The sequence below is a fragment of the Lethenteron reissneri genome, chromosome 47 (genome assembly GCF_015708825.2).
Source record: "Lethenteron reissneri isolate LAM-NWPU_2019-01 chromosome 47, ASM1570882v1, whole genome shotgun sequence".
Classification (NCBI taxonomy): Eukaryota; Metazoa; Chordata; class Hyperoartia; order Petromyzontiformes; family Petromyzontidae; genus Lethenteron; species Lethenteron reissneri.
Genome location: NC_083825.1, coordinates 8,966,213 through 8,991,172, shown reverse-complemented (window position 1 = coordinate 8,991,172; position 24,960 = coordinate 8,966,213). Strand labels below are relative to the sequence as shown.

The window sequence follows — 24,960 nt, the reverse complement described above, 5'->3', positions numbered from 1 at the left end:
GTCTCACATTACCGGGAGAGGTGACAACTGCGTGTAAACACATCATCTTGAGTGGTAAATTGTTATTATTACTATGCAACTGACAAAAAAACAGGGCTTTAATGTCCTGGGAAGATCCAGGACAACCACTTCAAACAAGAGGACACATCCTGGGGAAATCCAGGACAGGTGGCAACCGCAGTTCTCCTCCGCCCTGCATACACGTCCCAATACCAACACCCAGCGCCATTCGCCGCTAAGTGATGGCGACGTCACCACGGCGCCTGTGCCAGGCCAGGTGCCAGGCCAGGTACACTTTGAGGCCACGTGAAGTGTCGAAGGCTCGCCGACGGGAGGTCTCGGGACAGACCCAGGTGCCGTGCCATGGGTTGGCCGACTCGGATGACCGGTAAATGCACTACTGTGCCAACTTGCTGCATTTTAGCCGCTCGGCGCTTCGCTCATTGTTGTGAGCACCACGGTGGAAACGCCAAAATAAGCCTGTGCTGATGCACGCCCCAAAAAACAAAGACATAGATCCCCCGTATAGCCTCAACAGACTATTTGGGAAAGTGATGTTAGCGAGCACCTATGAAGGCCGGTACGGCACATGAGGGGGTGGGTGGCCAGCACCACGCCCGGCCGCCTTTGTCAGCCCGGTGGCGATGTTTACGCACCGCACCAGGTACTCATTTGAGGCTGAGTTGACCTAGGGGGAGGCCCATGACCGGTTCAGAAAATCGTCACTGGTGTTGGCTGTGAGTGGGAATCAAACTCGAGCCGCCGGGTTCGTAGCGCAGCACGCTAACTGCTACACTACCGCATGCTCCACCACCACCGCTTGCAACCCCCAAATTACATTGACAGTGCTTTATTCCCACTAGTTTATTCGGAAACATCCACTCTGTCCCCGCCACAACATTCCCTGTATCGTCTGTGTGCCCCCCCCCCCACCCTAAATACATATTCAAAGAGGATAAGTTTATTTTTCCAGTTGCTTTATTTAAACCTGGCTTACCTGACCCCATAGACGCCATGAGGCATTCTTGACAATTTTCCTACCCCTTTGTAGTTTCACCATTTGCTTCTCTGCCCACACACACAACCAACTTTGTTGTCTCGGTATAGTTTGTCTCATTCATGCGCCTGGGTTCGGCCCTACGAGCCGTAGTAGGCATTTGCGTCTCTTCATCCCGGTGAATGCCACGGAGGTTCTCGCAGCTCTTTGTGTGTCTCTCTCCGCACCGTGCCGCTCGGTTTGCCGAACGGCTGAGCTCGGGTGAGTGAGACTGCCAAACAAACACTTAGCACCGCTGCTCGTTTGCACGTGTACAAGACAAAGATCCCTCTTGGGGCGAGTGCTGTAAGCGTGCACTTATGAAGGTGCACGAAGAGGTGGGTGGCCAGCAACACGCCCGACACCTTTATCTCCCTCGTGGCAACATCAACACAATGCACCGGGTACTCATTTGAGGCCGAGTCGACCTAGGGGAGGCCCCGTGACCGGTTCATGTGATCGTCGCTGGTGTTGGTCGCCGCGAGAGGGAATCGAACTCGGGTCGCTGGGTTCTTAGTGCAGCGCGCCAACGGCTGTACTGCCGCTCCCCATACCGCGCACGTGCGAGTGCGTGCGTGTACTCGCACGTGCGTGCGTGCGTTTTGGATGAACGCGACCCGTTGATGCTTTGACGGGAAGCGCGATGTAGTCTTCCCACGAGCTTTCCGAGGTTATTTGCGGGTTGCACCGCCGCGTGTTGTTCGGCGCGGTGGTCCGACGTTTCGCACCACGTGCTGGAAGCTTCTTCGGGGAGCTGAGTTATGGAAAGGAGCTCCCAGCACGTGGAGCGGAACGTCGGACATGGTGCCGAATATCGCGCGGCAGCGACCCGATAACGCGTCGGAGAGATTTACACGGCACTCGCAAACGAAAAATCTACGCAGTAGAAGTCTTTTCCTTTCTTGCTGTGATTTATTACCATGATTTATTACCACGATTTATTACATGTTTTGCGCATTTAGTTCTCGGATTTATATTTTCCTTGTTTTCGTGTGTCCCGGAGAGACGATCTTTTGTTTAGCATCTTTGTCTATTTTCACTTCTTCGTCATCATCATCATCATCATCAGGTAGTTTGTGTTTTCTGATAAACTTGTTTTTTGTTGGCTTCTTAACCTTGCCTCCAATTTTCAGTGCCCTGTCTGTTATTACAGTGGAAGTTATTTCCTTGATTTAGAGTGTTGTGACATCCATTTTAATAACTTTGCTTCTCTAACTCTGAGCAATAGATTCAGATTCGTAATCTAATTTCTTCTGCTGCTTGACCTAGATGTTTTGACGGTGAGTCTCGCTTTTGCCCTTAATTGGCTTTGCTTTCCGTTGGTCTACATAAAAGTGAATATAACTTGCATCACACTGGATCTGTGATCACTTTGTTGATCTTGCTGAGGACATTTGGTCGCAGCCACTCTGGAATTTGTCCATGAGAAATAAGCCAATGTCAAGGAAAGCCTCGCCGAACATTGAGTCTCTTTTTCAGGTGACTCCTGCATTCCGATATTTTGCCAAATCCCATATTAATGAGTGTTTGGCAATACGTACAAGGTCACATGACGAGAAAAGCTTCGCACAGATAGTGCCAAGGATTAATTCACGTAAATCCATCTCCTTGACTTGGCAGCCCAATCCCCCGCCATCTGATGCTGCCAGGTTGACTCCCATCCACCTTCCCAACAGGTCTCGACTTTGCATAACGTCCGAGGTCGGATGCGAACAGGCGCGTTCAGATCTCGGGGTTATTTTGGTCGCGTGTGTCTACCTGGCAGACGTTTGCAGGACAGCATTCGGACGCTCGCGGGAGCAATCCTGCAGGACATTTGGTGTGTTTTTGATGATCGCAGACGCTGCTTGGTTCACATCGTGTCGGTCGAAAATGCCCGCCGCATTGTTGTTAAAAAGGAGCGGCATCGGGCTTGGCCACAGTGTAGCCGTGTCGGTCCACGTGCCAAGGCTCCTTCCGAAACCACGTGAAGGGGTCACCCTCCCTGGGGCATAACAGTGGTGGCATTGTCACGACGTCCGTATGACTGGGACCGCTCTCCCCCGGGGACAGCCACTGTCGACTTCCAGCAAAGAGGTCCTCGTTTTTAGCCGAGTCCACGCCGAACCAGAATTTCAACTCCTGACCGTACAATTGCGATATTTACAAATATATACGTGTTTTCGTACAGCCCTTCGTCACCGCACTGGCTTGTGGAGGTTTCCCCATGCCGTGTAGGTCGTGGTGGTTGTTTGGCCAAACGTCGCCACCCTGTTCAGTGTGGGTTGGTGAAGTGGGGAGGCAGGGCACGACCGTTTCAGATATCGCTCACCAACTGATGTTAGTCGCGGCACTGAATCGAACTGAGGTAGCCTGGTTTATAGTGCATGACGCGAACCACTGCACTCCTGCGGTGTCAAAATGTCATTAAAACTTAATCTTACCAGAAATGTTCTGTGGCACGAGGTGACGCACTGTTCACTGTGAGAGTTCCAAATGGGGTGGGAAAAGTTAGTAAAGGTAACGCTGTGGGATTTGCTAACGGGAGGAGATAGGCAGAGACTGTATTGAGATAATGTAGGATCATTAGTCCCAGACCATGGAACGTATCGCATCAACCTGTCCACAATGATCTATTGCGTGAGGAGCTTTGTTTCCCCATTCAGCATCTCAGGAAGCCACAGAATGGATCTACCATCTTAGTGCTGCGTGGAAACGAATCATCAAATAATACATTATTTAAATGCATGCCTACAAAGGGCAGCGTACTTCAATAGGGATTACGCTTGGTGGGGCTATTTTTATTAACACAATAGACAGGAAGGACAAGTTCAAAGGGCTCCTATAATGTACGTTGCCTCAGTAATCCCCCCCACACATTTTGCAAGAGCGCAGAAGGTTGGTCAACACATCTACGTCTCAATATAAGGAACGAAACAGGAAGACTTCTCCACAAATCTGGTTGTCGCCTGATGTAATTACTGGCTAAACGTCGTACTCAGATTGTAAATGTTGTGGCTTGGCTCTCCAACACACCAGTAGTGCTGTACTAGTGATGAATTGGCACGTTCTGTTTACGTGACAACCCTTACTAGTTGGCCCTGTCGGGTGGTGGTGGGTTTTAACAACACATTTATATATTTACGCGATCTAACCCGAAAAACCTCTTATGGACAGAGTGGATCACCAAACTAGACGTGCCATTACAAGCTTCTCTCCCGTCGTACGAGAGAGAAGCTTTCCCGCACCTCCGATTAGCACGGCTGGCTACGTACGGTGCGACAGAAGTTCTACATGCGTTCGATAAAAGGTTACGTCACCATCAGCCATGGTCAATCAACTGCTGAATGAAGGCCTCCATAAGCTGCTGCCACCTCTCATTTTCTTTGAATGCAAAAGCCACCTGGACCCTGCGCACAAACTCATTTCGTCACTCCACCTCCTCGGTGGATTTCATCCCGGACGCGTTCCATTCCTTGGTCGTCACTCCCGTTACGTTGCGATGCGAAGGGAAAGTCCAGAGGCTGGCCAGATACATAAGCTAACCGCGTGAATGTGACAGGAAGGAGGTGGGGTGGGGAGGGAGCGGTGCCAATGAGAGGTAGTGATGCGTCCATTGGGGTGGATCGGCAGGGTTCAAACCCTCGGTAATTTGTCTCACCCCCTTCGCTAAAAACACATATGTACGTTTTAATAATGCCAGCGGGCAGCCGGCGAGGAACAGAACGGGTCGTCACCGCTAAGCCCCCCGAAGCGCCACGCGGGCCCAGCACATACCGGAAAATCACGGTGCGTACTTCCAAAAGTAAAGCGTTCGTAATAATAATAATAATAACAAACGACAATGACCGCGACGACAAACAACAAGAATTTCAATTTAAAGCTTTCGTGACTGCAGGGATTCATCTTCTTGGTTCTTTTGGTAAAGTCACGTAGAATGGAAATAATAAAATAATAAAAATAAAACATAATTCTCACGACGTTTCGGCCACAACGCAAGCAGCCGTCCTCAGGTGGAGAAGCCTGGGGTGTGTCATTCAGACTCTGTCTTCTCGACAGACCTGTTCTCCACCTGAGGACGGCTGCTTGCGTTGTGGCCGAAACGTCGTGAGAATAATGTTGTATTTTTATTATTTTATTATTTCCATTCTACGTGACTTTACCGAAAGAACCAAGAACAAACAACAAGAACGCGCACACCCACGCATGCAGCAGCGGTGGGCGATATGAATGTCCGACGCGTGGAATTTACATTCGCGCGCTGAAGTCATTTACAAACCCCAAAAATAATAATAATGCAACGTTACCGTGGCCGGGCACATTAATCATTCGGCGAAAAAAGAAAAGCAGCCCCCGCCGAGCTTTGCGTTTTTTTTTCGTTGTTCCGCGCTTCTGCGAATGCGCATAGCCAAGCCGGTGCGTAACGCGCGTGGAATTTAGACTCGCTCGTTTGTCAGGGGGCCAAACCTGCGCTTGCTAGTTGCTCGGTGGTGGTGGTGGTGGGGTGGGCGGGCGGGCAGGGGGGGGTCAGAGACGTCGTAGCCCGTTCTCTGCCCTTCTATGATTCTGTGACACAGGCTGGAAAGTATGCTTCAGCTGGGAGCCCCCACTCCACCCACACCCGCCCGCCCCCCCCCAGCCCCCCAGCATTGGCGTTAGAAGGCTCCGGAGTGCTTTCACAACAGAGGACAAAAAAAGGCAGGATGCAGAGACTTGACGGAAGCGTGGCGCTCGCGAGGACAGTCACATTCGCTCTGCGTGTGACGGAGCGTGTGATTCCGTTGCTAACCCGGCGATCCGAGTTCCATTCACGCTCACAGCCAAAAAACACCAGTGACGATTATCTGAACCGATCGACTCAGCCTCAAATGAGTACTTGGTGCGGTATGTAAACATCGCCACTGGGGAGACAAAGGTGGCCGGGCGTGGTGCTGGCCACCCAAACAGTCATGTGCCTTCCTGGCCGTAACCATATTTAAATTTATTTTAAATGCGTAACTTTCTGAAAACCAACAGATCCGTTGACGTATTGCTCGAGCTGATACTGCTTTACTTAAATACCGTCAGTTAATTAACTTTCACTTAACGAGTTTAAAACTGCTGTGACAAAAACACACTGCGGCTGTTTTTTTTTTATACAAACGAATGACCTTCACTTCAAACGATGTGCATTCATTCCCAAACGGACGTTTGTTCCTTTTAGAGTATTTTGGCAGGATTTCTTGCAAGGGCATGTAGGAGTTTGTTGCTGTTAAAATATCTCTTTTTATATCGTAGTTTTGTTTAATGTACAAAACTGATTACAGTTGAGAGAAACTACCACAAATATTCAAGGTTACTGCTGCTTTGTAACAGAGAAAAAGTTACAAGCTGACGCTTTGGGCAATGACCCTGTTCTAAAAGAATGGCTGGAATAAAAGGCCATTCGCCTGAAGGGCCATGAAGGGTAACGATGGCATGGAGAGACCTTTAACAAGCATTGACTAGACCAGGGGTCGGCAACCTACGGCTCCGGAGCCGCATGCGGCTCTTTACGGGCTGCTTCTTGACGATATGTACGTATGTACAGTATGTACTCAGATGCATTGCGGCTCTTGAAATACTGAATTTTGTACCGAATTGGAAAGAAATGGCTCTTCTTGTTATTTTGGTTGCCGACCCCTGGACTAGACAGTGGTTGGAAATCCGCGTTCGACCACGATTCCCGCTCATTACCAAGAACAGAGGCCCAGGACCTGGTTGAGGCACCACGGTGGTGAGATGTTAACTACCTCACCTGGTATACAGGAGGTCGTGGGTTCGATCCCGACCCTGATGACTGTAGATTTGGAATTTGCACATTCTCCCCGTGGTCACGTGGATTTTTTCCCAGGTCCTCCGTTTTTTTTCCTCCACATTTAGAAACGTGTGTTTAGAATATTTGGCTGCTATTCATTTCCACATGATAAGCCACTTCGTTGAGCTATCATTTGTGGCCAGATTGCTTCTGAAAAAGAGCTGTATAGCTCAGTGGGCCTTACCTGAAAAAATAAAAAAAATAGTTTATAGTTTAGTTGCAGTGCGTATACATCACCACCACTGGGCAGACAAAGTTGGCCGGGAGTGGTGTGGGCCATGCCCATCCCCTCGTGTGCCTTGTCAGGCTTCATAGGTGCTCACTCGCAGCACTTGCCCCAACAGTCTGTTAAAGGCTACACGTGGGATATTTGTCTTGTTGTGGCTGATTATTTATGATTATTAGTGAAGTGGTGATGTAGTGGTCAGTTGCAGAGCGCAGAAATCCTGGCTACCTGGGTTTAATTCCCGGCCGTGCATTAAATTCGGTAGAAAACCTTGAAACATTCCTAGACATGCCCCTAGGTTGACTTAGCCTAGAAAGTCGACTTAGTGCCTTGTGATAGGGCATGGTCCTTGCCACACCACTGTCCTGTGCGCCACGCTGGCCTGAATCAATCACTGGTTATTTGTTGCACGGAAAGTCTTGAGTAGCCAGTTACCCAGCTAGTTTGCAAGGGAGTTTCATGGTGCAGTCGGCACAGAACGAGCACAACAGCGTCAGAGCGATCCGTATGGAGGAACGGGCTACATCGGAAGGTACCATTAAAAATAATGCTCAAATAGCCAAAATTCACAACATTGACAAAATAAACCAGCATGCTTCTAGGCGCCCACTGACAGGGCTTATCCTGGCCATGTACAGGGCCCAGCAGCAGAATCGTTTTTAGTTTCGCTCACGATGCGCAGAAACGTTATTTGCAAGTTTGTATTTATTTTCATTCAAAGACACAAAGCTATCGTGCGGCGTGCCAATTATGTTAAACACTGTGTTCCGCTCGCTTGAAAGTCCCTTACTGACATTTACTTCACGGAGAAGAATTCCAGCAGGGAAATCAAAGACACGTACGCACACACCCACACTGGGCAGCGTGCATAGGCGATGATGCAACATATCAGCGTTTGTCTGTGGTTCAGCGGATCGGTGCTTAACATCAGCCGGAACGGTCCAGAATGCTGCGTTAGAAATTATCTCTGCATGTCACATCCGTCTCGCCTCATTTTGTCCTCACACATTCGTCATAGGATTATTGGAATGTAGGTTGTAGTGCCTTACGCCCATAATCCCTACTCTAAGAGAGCCCTGCAGGAGTTTTTTGGGAAATATCGAGCGAGAAATTAAGCCCTGTGTGGGATTAATCGGTTTCGGGAATGTCGCGGTGGTCAAACGGTCAGCGCGTTGCACTCGCCGCGGCCCTCAAGTCGCCGGTTCGACTCCCTCTCCCGGCGCGGCAGCTGGAACAACGGGCACGTTACACCATTGGAACCTCATTTGCCAGTAAAGAATATGATAATTGGTTTTTTACCCTTCTATCTGGCAACAAAACTGACACCTTTTTTACAAGGAGTCATGTTTGCATAGACCACAATACCTGCAGTCATAATGCAAACCAAAAACATAACTCTGATCAGAGTTATGTTTTTTGTTTGCACCTTCTTGTTGTTTCATTTTCCCGGCATCTGTCCGTCTGGCGGCGTAAATGGGTGCCCCGCAGTCAGTCGGTCTCTTCCAGCCACCGTGGAGGAGCAGGACCAAGTACCCTGTAGCGCGGCTCTCTCTCTGTGGTGGAGGGCCCTTCTGCCCGCCGTGGCTCGAGCCAAGCAATTGCAGGGCTGCACCTTTGTAAGTACGTATGTTGAACATCTTTCGGACTGTACGTACGCCAACCGCGCTCATTGGAGGTGCGCAGGGAAGGACAACAAACTTAACACAAAAAGCAGTTTTCAATAAATTAGTTTTAAATTTCGGTGATTTACAAGTGCGTGGCTTCCTAATGTCGGAAGAACGAGCGTCCCAGACGGCCGCAGAAGCACCTTTATCTTGTCCTTACCCTCTCGAGCGTAATCGCCTCTCTGCGTTCAGGCTGTACACCTGTGTAGCACGTGGGTGCAGGTGTAATACTTGCAGTCTGTTTGTACGGTTCACCAACGCAATCAGTCACCGAGTCGCGCGTCGACAGCGGTTAATAATAGAATCGGGGCGGGTGTAAACTGACGCAGATTCGTGTGAAATGGCATACTTTTTCTATTGCTGTTGTGGCAAGCACGATTAAAATCCACAGCTCTGATCATCCGCCAACGGATAACGAAGGGGGATCAATGCAACAGACAACCATTGTTAACATCCCACAAAATCCAGACTCATTTGATTAACCCCAGAGGGGGGGCGCGATGGGCTGGGTTGACCCCCCCACCCTGACCTCCTACCCCCCAGACCTCCACCCCGACCCTCCGGAGCCCCCCCCCCCCACCACCCCCCCAGGATACGCGGGTGGCGTGAAGAGCCGGCGCAAATTAATGACGGTGCACGGCTTTAAGAATCCCAAAATAGAAGTAGCGGCAGCTTGTGTGCTCCAGCGTAACGTTTCATGAACGCCCGGAATGAAAGGCTTTTTTTGGGTTGGATAGAGTAAGTATAAATGTGTCGTTAAATCCTCCACCACCCGACGCAGCCGATTTGTAAGGTTTGCCACGTAAACAAAACGTGCCAGTTAGTTACTATTCATATTCTATGGGTCTTTCGGTAAAGCCACGTAGATAGAAAAATAATACAAATATCACGACGTTTCGAGCGCACCACAAGCAATCGTCTTAAGTCAAGAGTTAGTTACTACTCCAGCACACCGATGTGTTGGAGAGTAAAGCCACAACATTTGTAACAGTGAGACCAAACCGTTTCGCCGGTGATTACAACCAGCTTCATCAGGTGATTGGCCAGAATTGTGAAGAAGACTTCCTGTTTCGGTCTTAAATAGAGTAATGGTGATGTCATCACCGTGAAGCCTATCAGGTGCAAAGACAGCGTGGGGGGTAATGGAGTCATATAATTTACAATGCATTATATTATTTGAGAATATGCGGTACCTATTATTGGATGGGTTAAGTGACAGTTAATCCGCATACAGCGGAGTGCTTTTTTTGTTGAGTTGTCCTACCCTGCACCACATGCCAATTCGTTACTAGTACAGCACTAATACAGCACACCGGTGCGTTGGAGAGCCCTCCAAAACACCGGTGTGCTGGAATAGTAACGAATTGGCATGTTCTATTTACGTGATAAACGTTACTAGTTGGCTGTGTCGGGTGGTGGTGGGTTTAACGACACATTTATATATTTACACGATCTACCCCCAAAAAAAACCTGTATTATGAGTAATAAGACATCCTCGCCCGAGCTTTGATTTAGAGGAATTTCATGGAAGAGATGCAATGCGGGCAACACGATCTTGGCTCGCACAACACCTTTTCCCCCGAAAGATGGGGCTTTTTTTTGCCGTGAGCTGGCAGTGCGAAATTTGGAACGGCCAAATGATGCCCGTTGCTAGAGACACTCACGTGGGTCCTGGTGCCGCGTGCGCGTTAGTGTCAGCAGCTGACGGAGGGGCGCGGCTGTCATAATGCCTCGACTTCAAAAGCCCTTCTTTGTAATGTGGCGAGGAAATCTGGATTTCGGGCTTGCCCGAGGTTTTCTCCTTTTCATGTCGGAATTTCATGTCGGAGGGGGGGCGGGGGGTCGGGGGGAGGGGTCCATTTGAAATTGTCAGAATTAGGCGTCAAAGTTTCCCCCGTACCCAGACGAGTGCGGGGAGTTGTCACATCGTCCATCGGCAGCCTTGAGCTACTAGCAGAAATTCCACATTCCTATGACGGGGTGGGGGGGGGGCGGCTTCTTGTTTTTTCGGACAATTACTCTCGACCAGAGATGGGATATCTGATTATTTAAGTAGTTAACTACTCTTCAGATTATTTGTTCGATCACTTGACTATAGCACAAAGTTAGTTGGGGGGGGGGGCAGGGGAAATGTCACGCTCTCTGTTTCCACTTCTGCAGCTTGACGGGAGGTGATGGGCTGAACTTGGTGATGTTATCGGCATTATCATCATCAGCGGTAGCAGTCGTGTAATGCTGGCATGGCTTGTGGGGGATTTCCAGCCTTCAGGAGGCAGGATGCGGGGCCGGGCCATCGTTTATAAAGGCGCTCATGTGATCAACCCAGAAGAAGATCGTCGACTTGCAATTTTTTGCCGATTAATTGACTTCACCCGAATAATCGTACCACCTGGACTCCTGCAAAGCAGTACCCATTTTAGTGACTGGAGGGATGATGGACTGAGCTGAACTTCGATTGGGATTTGAACTCGCTACCTCATGCCAATCGTGAGTGCCCACGCTGCCTGTAGCAGTCGAGGGTGAATTAACGCTGCACCACGCCGGTTCGGGAACGGGGTGGGGGGGGGGGGGTACCTAGGACCGGTTCAGACATCACTGGCCGCTGACGTTAGCCGCCGCCGAAAATCAAACTCAGGTCGCGCTCACCACAGTGGCACATCTAACCCCCCCCCTCCCGCACTTTAAGTAATAATACATAAAAAAAATTATTTAACTTTCTATTTAAAGCTTTCGTGACTGCAGGGATTCAGTCGTCCTCAGGTGAAGAACAGGTCTGTCGAGAAGACTGTCTTCTCGACAGACCTTGCGTTGGTTGTGGCCGAAACGTCGTGAGAATTATTTTATTATGTTTTATTTTTATAATTTTATCATTTCCATTCTACGTGACTTTACCGAAAGAACCAAGAAGATGAATTATTTAACTGTTAAGATGTAGAATTTTACCAACTTGTACTTTGGCAGCAAGTTTTGCTGTAAAGCCATGCTTGTGTTCGCGAATTAACCGCGTTGTAGTTTACAAGTTCAGCGATATTTACCGTAGGATAAATAGTTGAATGTTAATTACCACTTATGTTGACGTATTGTTCTGGAAGCGTTTTACACATCTGTACAGTATCATTTCAAAAATATATTAACGTGACCATCTCAAAATATCTATTTTATTGGTCTCCCTCAGACGCAGTAAAATGTGTCCGTATATTCATCCAGCAGTGGATAAAGAATGCTAGTTCATGACCTGCCATTATAAATCAGAATTAAAGTGGTGACTTTTTGAGGAAGCTTTTAATAAGTCCTCAAGAGTCTATGATGCAACTCCTCGAACTGAATATATTGACGGGAAAAAAATACTCACGCCACAATTTGGCTTTTTGTTTTCAGAAATGCGTGATGTAACGTTGCCTGCCCATGTTCCGCCTGTGGGTCTTTAGGAAATGAGTTAATTACTCTGCGCTTTTCAATAGCCTATTTGTTGCCAATGCAGCCTCTGAGAGGTCAAAGGGCACGCATGTTAATTGGGTCATATTTTCACAATTCGTTACAGGGAGCTGTATTTGTTAACTGGCTTTCTGTTTCGTGATGTGTGAAACGTTCTCGGTTAAAAAAAATGTGCACGATATGCTTTCATTTCCGAAAGGAAAAATTCTTCTTCCTCCTCCTTTTGTTACACTTGGGAATTGTTCAAAATATTCATGGGAATGTCTTGAAACCCTCCACATCACAAACATGGGACTGTGATGTAGGATCTCAACGATTCTGGCTCAGAAATACGACCTGCAACGTCAGTTCCTCTTAGACACTGTTTCTCCTGCGTTCTGTGCCTGCTACAGTTGTAATCTTCTGAAACAAAATGGACTTCTTGTTATTGACGTTAATTCTACGTCTCTCCTTCGCGTAGAATCACTGTCCATAATCATGTCTTCCCATCCACCATGGCTTTGTGGCTGGCAAGCCAACTTGCGCCATAGTTCCGTGGGATATTGGCAGCATTACGTGCAGCTGTGTCACATAAAATATCCACACTTCGAGTGATTGTACTGGTGCTTAAAGCCAAGGGCTTTTCGGAAAATATCAGCAGAATTTGCTTGGCAATACTTGCAAGCTGTGTCTTGTTAGTTCTTATATGCAGACAGCAGTTGTCTGGCCATGGGTGCTCCTGATTAAATCAGACTTGGCGATAATGCTGAGCAGAAGAGGGCCCCTTCACTGTTTTGGATCGAGAGATCAGGTGCCATCACCTGTGCATACCTCACTTGATTTTGTCGTCGCTGCTTTCGTTGTGAAGGATGTTGGGGGGAAAAATTGGCAGGGTTTGAGTAAGCGACATAGACGCAGTGGCGAGATGTTAACTACCTCTCCTGGTATACCGGAGGTTGTGAGTTCGTTCCCGACCCTAATGCCTGCTGTATATTTGGAGTTTGCATGTTCTCGCCTTGATCGTGTGGATTTTTCACGGGGTCCTCTGGTTTTTCCCTCCACATTTGGAAACATGCGTTTTAGAGTATTTGGCTGCTATACATTTGCCACGTGATAAGCCACTTCCTTGAGCTTTCATTTTTGGCCAGGTCACTTCTGAAAAAGAGCTGCAAAGCTCAGTGGGCCTTACCTGGTAAAGTAAAAAATAGTTTAGTTCAGTGTAACTATAGAAGGTCGGAATAAATGAGTACAAGTGTGTAAAGCTTCGTAGACATTACAACTTTTTAAGAGCCAACGTTCATACCAGTTAATACTGCGGGCGTGTCAATCATAAGTTCGTGCCATAAGCTTCACGGTTGCTGTTCAAGGTTCCGTAATTTTATTTTAAAAAGAGTGGGCCACGTGTGCCGATGTCACCATAACACATTGCCGAATATGTAAGGATATGTCCCGATTACTTAAATTCGGTTGAACCACATTACAAACTTCGGCCTCTACTGGCAGACAATACCCGTCTGTGAAACACAGCGCCTTTCAAGATAGCACAAATACCAAATGTACTGAATTATTACCATTATAATTATTAACAGGAGGCTGTGATGTATGGAACACGTGTGCGGATGGAGGAAGGGAAGGTTTACCGAGACAGACATTGGAGGGGGCACCCAGAGGTCCGTGAATGGGGAAAGATGTAAAGACCGATGATGGAATACTGCTTGAGGAGTGTGCCTTGGGCTTTTAAATCTCACACGTGGGAGGAAACCTGAGTGCCCGGAGAGGCCCTCTGCATATGAGGGGATAACACTCAAACTCCATGTAAGTTGTATTGTATGTAGCTGGTTCATAACATAGACAAAGATCCCTCGTATAGCCTTAACAGACTCTTGGGGCAAGTGCTGTTAGCGGCCACCTATGAAGGCCGGCACGGCACACGAGGGGGTGGGTGGCCAGACCCACGCACGGTTGCGTTTGTTTCCCGAAGTGGTGATGTTTACACACCGCACCAGGCACTCGTTTTAGGCTGAGTCGACCTATGGGAGGCCCAGGACTGGTTCAGATAATTGTCACTGTTGTTGGTGGCCGTGTGCAGGAACCGAACTCAAGTCGCCGGGTTTTGTAGCGCAGCATGCTCACCGCTGCACTAACGCTCCCCAAAGCATTTGACAACATGCATTCAAAAAAAACGAAGCAATATTTTGCACATCTCAGACGTGTCATCCCTTTAGTCTGGGGAGATGCGATTTTTCACTGTAAATCAACACTTGCCAAGGGTTTGAATGCACCTTTCTTGGAGCCAACTGTTTGGAATTTTTCACGCCGTGCACCAAATAGCGCCCTGCGCAGAATCTCAATGACGCACTCCCATGTGCAGTCCGCTCGGCATACACACGGATCTCACGTGGGACATGGTGCCGTGCAAGAGAATTATAAGGACTGCCCTACGGCGGAGCCAAAAATGCCGCGAGCAAAGTGAGAAGCGGCTACTTTATGAAGTTAAGCCATCCGCTCTCCCAAACCCTCCCAATGTTTTTTTTTTGAATTCTTAAAAAAAAAGTAAAAAAGAAAATTGTCGAATAAAATGTTGGGCTATGGGTTCCGTCTTTCGAGCAGAGCAAGCACAAGTCGGCATGTTACGTGGCCGAGCAACGGCCACGTGGAACGGCGCTTGTGCTGTAAGGATGAACTTCACTCGCATTTGAGAAGATCATGGGCAAAGGCTCGCGAGAAACGGAGAAGCAGCGGGGCGCGCAGGTTTGGCTCAAGCTCCTCCGTTGCCTGAGAGACAGCGAGAAACAACAACAAGCCAGGAGACGCGGCCCAGAAGTGGCGCTTGCAGTGGCGACCGGTGAAGCTGTTTCTCAGTGGTTACCCTCGGCCCACTGCGTGTGATGTGAGGTCTGCCGTGGAAGGTGCGTGCGTCGTTCAAATGATGGTCTTGCTAAGTCGCAAGCGAACTCGCAGGAACCAAAACGCAACGACCAAATAAGAAGGATGGATTACCGACTCAGGTGCAAGAGAGGTCATGGTCCTTGAGGAAGGACTGCGTGATGATGGACGTTGAGGTGGCTAGGAGATGTTAACTATCTCGCCTGGTATACAGGAGGTTGTGAGTTCTATCCCAACCCTGACGCCTGCTGGATGTTCTCCCTGTGGTCGCGTGGATTTTTCTCCGGGTCCTCTGGTTTTTACCTCCACGTTTAAAATCAACATGTGTTTAGAGTATTTGGCAGCTATACATTTCCACGCGATAATCCTGGTAACATCTCGCCATCCAGAAGTCGCCCGTTCGATTTCAATCTCCTGGCGCGGGAGTTGAAATAAGGGGCAAGGTTTTTAAATCCCCCCTGCCCCCCACCCCCTTCCCCACCCCCTCCCTCCGCCCCCACCCTCCTCCCCCTCGTGCCTGTCCACCCAGCAGTGTAAACAGGTACGCCACAAATGTTTACTTAAAGCTTTCGTGACTGCAGGAATTCATATTCTTTGGTTCTTTCGGTGAAGTCACGTAGAAAGAAAAAAGTGAATAAAAAAAATAAAAATAAACCCAATACACGTAGATAGAAAAAAAAGTGAATAAAAAAATGTGAAAATTTAAATAAACCCACTAATGTAGACTGTAGCCTGGCTCTTAATCGGAGTGAGTGTACTGCCGATCTATAATGTAAACTGTAGCCTGGTTATTAAGTTTAGTGTGTGTACTGGCAGTCTATAATGTAGACTGTAGCCTGGTTCTTAACCTCGGTGAGCGTACAGGCAGTCTAAAATGTAGACTGTAGCCTGGTTTTTACGCTGGTGAGCGTATTGGTAGTCTGTAATGTAGACTGTAGCAATGGTTATTAGACGCCGGGATATTGCATGTGTAGTGAGTCCAACTGAGTCACAGACATTCTTCAGAGGCAACACATTTGTTCGCAACACGTATATACTAAAGGGGTAACTGCCCCTTTACCAGATACAGCCTAGGGTGGTGACCACCCAGCTAACTACTCTATACAGAGGAGCTACGGCTACGATGGGTCGGACCCTCACTCGGGTCCCCAGCCACGTGTTGATGCCTCTTCAGATGTAGGACGTGGAGCTTCCAGCTTGTAGACGTGGAGCTTCCAGCTTGTAGGACGAAGCGACCTCAGTCCCTCTCAGGGACCCACCTTTTATCCTCCCGGGTCGGGGCTGGCCTCGCCCACAGCCCCGCCCACCTTCTCGAGCGTTCCAGCTCCCTCTCGATCCCTCCCGAGAGCTCTCCCCGGACACGTGATCACCCCCTAGCCCCTCCCCACCTGGAGCCCTCTCTGTGGACACTCCGGATCACGTGTCCTAGGGGTCAACCAGAGTGCCATGGCCCGGGGCAACCCTGCCCCTGGGCTGACACTCTCCCGCTCCCCATTGTGGGAGCCCGCACTATCCCAGCGCTCACCAAGCCCCGCTAGGACTGGTACTACACCCGCCTACGGGGTGTACGCGATGATGGTGCATCGTATGCCGCGCTGTGCTAGAGCCGGCCTCACTCAGCAACCCACGCGGTGCTGTCCGCGACGGAGGGACATCGCACTCCACGGCTCTCCCAGGCCGGCACCACACAGTGACATCTCTGATGTTACTGCTCATGTCAGGAATCTTGTCCTTTGCTACAGTCTACATTACAGACTGCCAATCCACTCACCAGCTTAAAAACCAGGCTACAGTCTACATTAGCGTTTTTTTTATTATTATATTTTACTCGCTTTATTTTTTATTATAAATTTTCTATCTACGTGACTTTACCGAAAGAACCAAAGAATATGTACGCCACAGTTAGTCGATGGGCTGGTCGCATGGAAGAGTAGGCCAAATACCCTCTGGAGGGGCTCCCGAGAGCTCCCTGTATCGGAGAGGCCCCCTTCCACCTTCACCGTTTTTACATTTGAAAAGGTTTAACCGAGTGCAGTTTTGCTGCGTCCCGTACCACGGGGAAGTACAATGGAAGTGTGACCCCCCCCCCCAAGGAAGTGGCTCCAGATTAGATTGGCCATGAGCTCCGTGTCAGGTTTCCCAGCTGACCAAATCCATGCCGCCTCCTCCAGGGAGAACAAGCCCTGGCAATGCCTCAGCAGCCACCCACTGATGCATTCAGCATCGCCTCCTGTAATTCATTAATCACCCGTTTCACGTCGCCTTGCGATGACAAAAACCCGGGGTGGTGCTTCGTGCCTACCTGAACCCGGAGCCACTGCATGTTGAAGTTGATCCTCCCTGTAGCCCGTAGGTGAATGGGGTTGATATTTATGTGTGTATGTTGAGCTTCGTTCGCACCGTACGTAGCCAACCGTGCTACTCAGAGGGCTGGTAGGTACTGCCTGGGTTGGTATAAGCTAGTAGTGTCCTTTCCATGGACAGTATCCATCATGGGTAGTGTCATCGTGTATGTATATATGTTGAACTTCTTTCGCACCATATGTCGCCAACCGTGCTAATCGTGAGCGGTGTCCACCGTAGGTAATATCTACCATGGGCAGAAAGCTTTGCACATATATTGTTAGTTTATATATAGTCTTCCTATTTATTTTCACATTTCATGGATATGTCAACCCACGTGAGTTTTGGTTTCCTAAATGATAATTGTTTTAGATCATCATATTCCAATTCCATCCTCTCACAATATTTCGTCATAAAAAGCTACAACGTCGACCTTGCTATCATGCGTATTTGTGATCTAGAGAAAAGTGTGGTTCAAGAAATGCATTAATAGCATTTGCCACCCTCGCTGATATCCATCAACCACTTTCAGGCTAATGGCTGTAGGACCAATACTTCTACTGGAATCCTAGCTTTGATGGGTATTCCTGCACTGGGTAATTCAAACGTGTAGCTGCTTTGGAAACAATATTTGTTTAATGCAACCTGTTGCTCTGCAATTTAATAAGAAAAACTATTTTAATCAGTAAACGAATACCGATTTCGCAATGAGGATGAGTGGATGTGTTGGCTGTGTTTCTGTTCGCATTTGGCTGGGTATGAGTGCTGTCATCCTGAGAGGCCCTGACACAATCACGGAAGGTCAAAAGTGCAAATGCTGCCCAACGATCAATCCAGCTCATTGGCTCATCATCGGGGTCAATTAAAACAGCACTCACCACTTTGTGGGTAATCGGCAGCTGTTTCTCTTAAGCTCACGGTGATACTTTCCCCCAGATTTGAAGCTTTCGTGACTGCAAGGATTCATACTCTTAGTTCTTTCGGTAAAGTCACGTAGGTAAAAAATGAAATTAAAATTAATAAAATAAAATAAAAATAAAAATCACGACGTTTCGGAGGCAACACAAGTCTCCGTCATCAGGTGGGACCGTCACAGCCAGATTGGCTGCTTACCTACGTGACTTTACCGAAAGAACTAAGAGTATACACTTTCCCCCGCCATGGGAATGTAGAATTTCCACGAATGCCCGTTTGAGCACGAGACACTTTGACCCGTGTCTATGCATTCGCCGTCTTGTTACGCATGCAGCGTATTACTTTAGTTCCGCAATTGCCGAAAGGGGCTGAATGGAGCCGAGAGCATCAATTGCGTGCACCCCCTTTTAGCTTGAGTGGTAACTGGGGGATTGAACTGAGGATCTCTGATGGCAGCGGCTCATCGCTCTGACGTGAGTATTACCCCCCCCACCGCACCACTCGCTTCCCTCTAGGGTCACCCAGCCACCCATTAAATGAGATACTATTGACATGGCAATAAAACACAAACTGACTCTTTACCATCAGCACAGCCGATGGGGCTTCCTTTGGAATGCGCACGACATGTGAGTTATTGTGAGGCTGCTGTGCCATCTATGCTTATTGGTAGGCGAGCTGAAACATCTTTCTATCATTACATGCAATTATTTTTTGAGATTGGGCGTCGGGGGGGGTGGCTCATTACCGTTGGTAAATATTTTTTCTGAAATGTGTAGGCCATCATTACGAGATGATTGTCTTAACACTCGACACCCTGTCGGTCCATATCATTGGCTGTCGGACATATGGATGCGCATACCGATATTAGCAGGAGTTTGTCGACCGGCACCTACACTGCTATACACATTGGGCTCTATGGAGGACCGTCGTTAAGTGATCAGTCGTTCACAGGGGTGGTCGTCAAGAGGAGTTCTACTCTACTCTACTATACATTACACTACTCTGCACTCCACTACTATACACTACATTATAAACTACACTACTATACACTACACTATACACTGGGCTCTATGGAGGCCTTGTCGTTAAGTGATTAGTCGTTAACAGGGGTGCTCGTTAAAGGGGTTCTATTCTACATACAAACTCACATCTTGTGGTACAGCCAAAGAGGGATAGAGTGTTTCACCCTCGCACTAGTTGGCTTTCTTTGGTTAATAACACATTCATATATATAGGACCGCAAAGCTTGGACAATTATTGGACTTGGCCTACCACGTGGCTGCCTTTCTGCTTGTTTGTGGTTTCTCTCTTCGAGTGTGAGCGAATACAAATGTAAATGAATTTTCCTTCATTATAATGTATTGATAGTTAGGTGAGATTGGAAAACTGAATATTTCACGTTTTGAGTGTAACAGTGGTGTGGTAGTTAGCACGCTGCGCTATACACTTGGGTTACCTGGGTTCAATTCCTGGCCATGGCTACCATCAATGGCACGTGATATTTGAACCTGTACTGGGCCCTCCTCCCTTCACCAGTCCACACTGACCAGTCTGGTACAGAATGGTAAAAAAACAACAATAATAGACATGGCATGCCAAGGTTTTCATTCAGCAGTGGATTCGCAAAGGCCCGTGAAGGAATTTGACATAACTGTTCACCTTAGCTCCTCCAACCTCAATGTATTCTGGGTCTCTATAATTCCACAGTGATTGTTGGGAATTTGAAACTGGTGTTGAGCACGATCTCCTTGCTGTAGAGGAAACTTCTCATCTGTTAAATCAAACTCGGTTGCACCCAATTCATCGTCGTGATCATCACGGCTGGCTACGAACGGTGCCAAAGGAGTTCAAAATACATACGTACATACGTGAGTGATTACATCCTGGATATAATCATACTCGGTCAGGGTAAAGGTGAAGCCCTGCGATTGCTTGATCATGCCAATTCCGGCAGAAGGGTGTCTACTTGAGGGAGCTCGACAGATCTCGAGCAGATCCCCTCTAGACGTTGTCTTAGGCCTACTCCCCCACGCCGGCCGAACATTTTGGAAGCGGTAAGGGTACCCACGCTTTTTTCCGCCACTGCGTTCCCATTTATACTGCCAGATCGACCGATGCGGTAGGGGGCGAGGGGGGGCGCAGTTTAAGAAACCTGCGCCGTCGCTTCATCTGCCGCGCTGGAGGCGATCGGATCGAGCTCGGTTCCGGCGCGGCCCGCCCGTCACGCCAGGGCGGCGTGATCCCCTCGGGCACTCGCACCGTACCGCCGTGTGCACGGTCGGCGAGCGAGCGGCGCGCCGTGTCACCGCTGGCGCTCCGTCGCGTTACGCTAACGCGGTGCAATTGGCCGCGCTCGTGCGAGAGAGGCAGTGGCCGGTACGATTTGCTCGGCAAGTGACAACGTGCGATGGTGTGGCGGGTCGCCACGGAGCGCACCCCCCCCCACCCCACCACCCCGTTACAACCCCGGCCACTTCCGCGTGTATGTATGTTAAAACTTCCTCCGCACCGTACGTAGCCAACCGTGATAATCGGAGGTGCGGGGGAAGGATGACAAACTCAACACAAAAAGCAGTTCTAAAGAAATGAGTTTTCAATCTGGATGATTTTTAAGTGTCGGAAGGAAGAGCGTTCCAGACGGCCGCAGAAGCGCATTTGAAAGGGTTACGATGCGGTGACCGTCTTTGGTCGATAGCCAACAGCCGCTTCTGCGAGGATGACCAGAGTTCACGTGATGGTTTATGCTCTTGGACGAGATCAGCAAGGTACTGTGGTTCATTTATAGCAAGCACTTTGTGTCTAATGAGCACGACCTTATAATGTATTCGTTCACTAACCCATGCTGCCACCAAACCCCCCCCCGCCCCGCGGCGCGCATCACGCGACGCATTTGCCTCTCGCGTTTCCGCCGCCGATTGCGAAACAACAAAGATCATTTGACAGTCGAGTGCGCTCTGGGAAGCGAGCTTCCCCAGGCTAGCGTCAGTGTCGTCCATAACCAGCAGAGGCAGCCGGGATAGGCAGGGCGGCCGTGTGATTTGATTTGTTAAGGAGGCTGGTGGGATATAATTGTGTCGTTAAACCCGCCACCACCCGACACAGCCAATTAGTAAGGTTGGTCACGTGAACAGAACGTGCCAATTCGTTACTAAGTTCAACATACGTACGGAACATATCTGGCCTGGTGGAGGTTTTTTTGTTCGGTGGAGAGAGACTGTCCAAATGCCACCGTCCCCTCCATGGGAATGTGGAATTGCCACCACTGGCTCAGGGCTGCTGGCATAGTGGAGCTCCACCACATACTCATTTGCAGCCAGAGAGGCTTTTATTACCCAACAGAGTAAAGAAAATAATAATGAAACTATTTTTAAAATGTCCTACATTTGTAAAACAAACACTAAAAAAGTGCCCAGAAGCGGAATGAAAAATAAGGACGAGAAAAAACGCATGGGATTATCTGATATTGTGATGTTGCGAGTCATTCTGTTCCTTCCCACAATTGCCAGGCCCCGTTCCCACGTGAAAATCAGCGTTCCGGTTGTTTTGTTAGCGCACATTGATTAAAGCACGTGTCGTCACTCCACGAAGGCTTGGCCTTTAGTGATGCACAAGACAAAGATCCCCCAGTTATAGCCTTAACAGACTTTTGGGGCGAGTACTGTTCGTGAGCACGTATAAAGGCCGGCACGGCACACGAGGGGGTGGGTGGTCAACACCACGCCCGGCCGCCTTTGTCTCCCGAGTGGCAATGTTTACACATCGACCAGGTACTCATTTGAGGCTGAGTCGATCTAGGGGAGCACCAGGACCGGTTCTGATAATCGTCACTGCTGTTTTCCGTAAGCTGGAATCGAACTCGGGTCACCGGGTTCGTAGTTCAGCGTGCTAACTGCTACACTACTGCTTCATACTGCACAGGCACGCACGCACACACGGACGCACGCACACACGGACGCACGCGCAGTGGTCATGCGATGCACGTGGATGTCCCGCGTGAGCGTGCGTTGAATTTGCTTGGTGCCTTTGTCGCGAATCTGTTTATAAATAACTCCTACTGGAAGGCAGACATCGTTTATCTCTCGCGTGCCTCTGCTAAAAATAAGTGCGCGCTCCTGATAAATGCGCGCACTAGCTTGCTTATTGTGGTTTTTTTTTAAAGTCCTCAAATAAAACTACGTCCCGTGGGCAAAAAAAAAATGGGGAATGGGGGACAGGGAAGAGAGAGAAGAGAAAGAATGGGAAACGAGAGTAAAAGTAGGTGAAAGCAAATGGAACAGACGAGCGAGCAGAAGCGAGTTCCATGGGGGGAGAGGGAGCTTCTAAAACCACAGGGGGGGTAGGTAGGGAGAGGGTCGCGATTCACAGTGGGATTGGTTGGCAACGCATAAGTCAGGTGACTCACGGGATGCTTCAGCTGATTTTAGATCGAGAGATGCGATGTAAATTCTGACTCGATGAACTCTCACAGGCCAGGCAACCCAGAGTTATTCATCGTCCCTGCAGTCCCTTGGCCCTGTCGGAGGCGGGGGGGGGGCCGTTTCGGGCACGACCTTTTCCTGCGCCGGCATCTGTCCCCCGCAGTGTCTCCCCGTTTCTCCTCGCTCTGCTCATCGATTGAGACGGGCTTCCATCCCGCCCAGCGTTTGATGTCCGACGTCCAGGCACATCCCGGGTGTTACCTCTCCCCTCCGTCGCCATGCTTTGCAGCCGGTCACCATTCACCCCCCCCTCCCCCCCCCCCCGGGGTCACCACATTGCAGTTTTTCCTGTGCCTGACCTCGTTTTGTCGCCTGAATTCTTTGTAACACGTTTCTCCTCTCTCCAGGACTTGCCATGTTTTCTTCGTGCTCTTTATAAGACATTTTCTGGAAGGCTTTCATTTTGAGGGCAGCAGAGACCTGGGTTTGATGCGCAGTTAAAACGGGTTGAAACCTTGTTAAAATAATAATAAAAAATGTAACGGTGATTATCACGATGTAATGATATTTTGCAAAACGGACGGTGTGATTATCGTGGACCTTGAGTCGTACGATATGTCATCGTATCGCCGTGCGGCTCTCTTGAACGCGCATGTCGGCTTGCTGTTCGGCGCGACGTCCGACGTTTTACTCCCCGTGCCGGGGACCTCCTTTTATTTTTTTCTCCATTCAACTCACCCAGCACACGGAGCAAAACGTCGAACCTCGTGCCCCAACCGCGCACGGCACGCAACCCGAACGCAACGTCGGAGAACTAACCCGGCCGCTATCGCGCCGTGCAGGATGTTGGCGCGGTGTATATATGTGCGTGTCTGTGTGTGTGTGTCTGTCTGTGTGTGTGTGTGTCTGTGTGGGGAGCGGTAGTGTAGCGGTTAGCGCGCTGCGCTATGAACCTGGCGACCCGGGTTCGATTCCCGCTCACGGCTAACACCAGTGACGATTATCTGAACCGGTCCTGGGCCTCCCCTAGGTCGACTCAGCCTTAAATGAGTACCTGGTGCGGTGTGTAAACATCGCCACTAGGGAGACAAAGGCGGTCGGGCGTGGTGCTGGCCACCCACCCCCTCGTGTACCGTTCCGGCCTTCATAGGTGCTCGCTAACAGCACTTGCCCCTACAGTCTGTTCAGGCTATACGGGGGATCTTTATCTTTGTGTCTGTGTGTGTGGGGAGCGGTAGTGTAGCGGTTAGCGCGCTGCGCTATGAACCTGGCGACCAGGGTTCGATTCCCGCTCACGGCTAACACCAGTGACGATTATCTGAACCGGTCCTGGGCCTCCCCTAGGTCGACTCAGCCTTAAATGAGTACCTGGTGCGGTGTGTAAACATCGCCACTGGGGAGACAAAGGCGGTCGGGCGTGGTGCTGGCCACCCACCCCCTTGTGTGCCGTTCTGGCCTTCATAGGTGCTTGCTAACAGCACTTGCCCCTACAGTCTGTTAAGGCTATACGGGGGATCTTTATCTTTGTGTGTGTGTGTGTCTGTGTGCTCCGTGCCCCCAGTTTTGGACGACAGAGGCCGGGCAGTCAGAGGGGCCATGATTGCATCGTTCTGGAGCCATCAGAGCTAATTGTGGTGAGTGCACATTAAACACTGTCATTCGGTTGCCCTTGCAGTCCCCCGCGGGGGTCCCATCATTTACATTCTGAACGCCGGTGATTTAATCTGTCAGGGTTTTGCCTTCATTTTATTTCTGCTTCCCCCCTTTCCTGTCGCTGCTGTTCATGATTTATTTCAACTACATAGCAAAAAGCCCGCGCGTGCGCACGGCACGGCGAGTGTGCTTCAGTAGGTTAATAATGTGCGCATTATGAGTTGATGTGCGCGTGTGCACGCGTGTCGGTTGGTACGGTCGCATGATGCGTGTGCGTAATGGGCGCGTGTTTCAATGCGCCGTGACCAAACCCGCACAGAATCCGTCGTATACATCGCTAGCTAAGCAGGAGTTGACCCTGGTTAGCGCTTCGAAGGGTGACCGCCACCGTGCATGCCAGGTTGTGACAGGCAGGCGAGGGCCTTTGCCGTGCGGTGGTCAGCAGAGGACAGTAGAGCATAATTCCATTGTTGTACTGCCATCCTGGGCTTCTTAATTTTATAAATAAACGCAAGTGTTTTATTTCCTCAACAAGGCCAGGCGTCTGAAATGCAGATAATTTGTATCCTCTTGGAGACGTGACGATGTTT

At 49.4% G+C, this 24,960-nt stretch overlaps 1 protein-coding gene across 1 annotated transcript in view; it reads left to right on the top strand.

Annotated features, from left to right (window-relative positions):
- LOC133354458 (rap guanine nucleotide exchange factor 2-like) overlaps positions 1 to 24,960 on the top strand; it is a 221,226-nt gene that overhangs the window by 78,406 nt on the left and 117,860 nt on the right. The window contains 1 exon segment of the mRNA XM_061571308.1: positions 24,279 to 24,351. Within this exon segment, the coding sequence (XP_061427292.1) occupies positions 24,279 to 24,351 (73 nt within the window).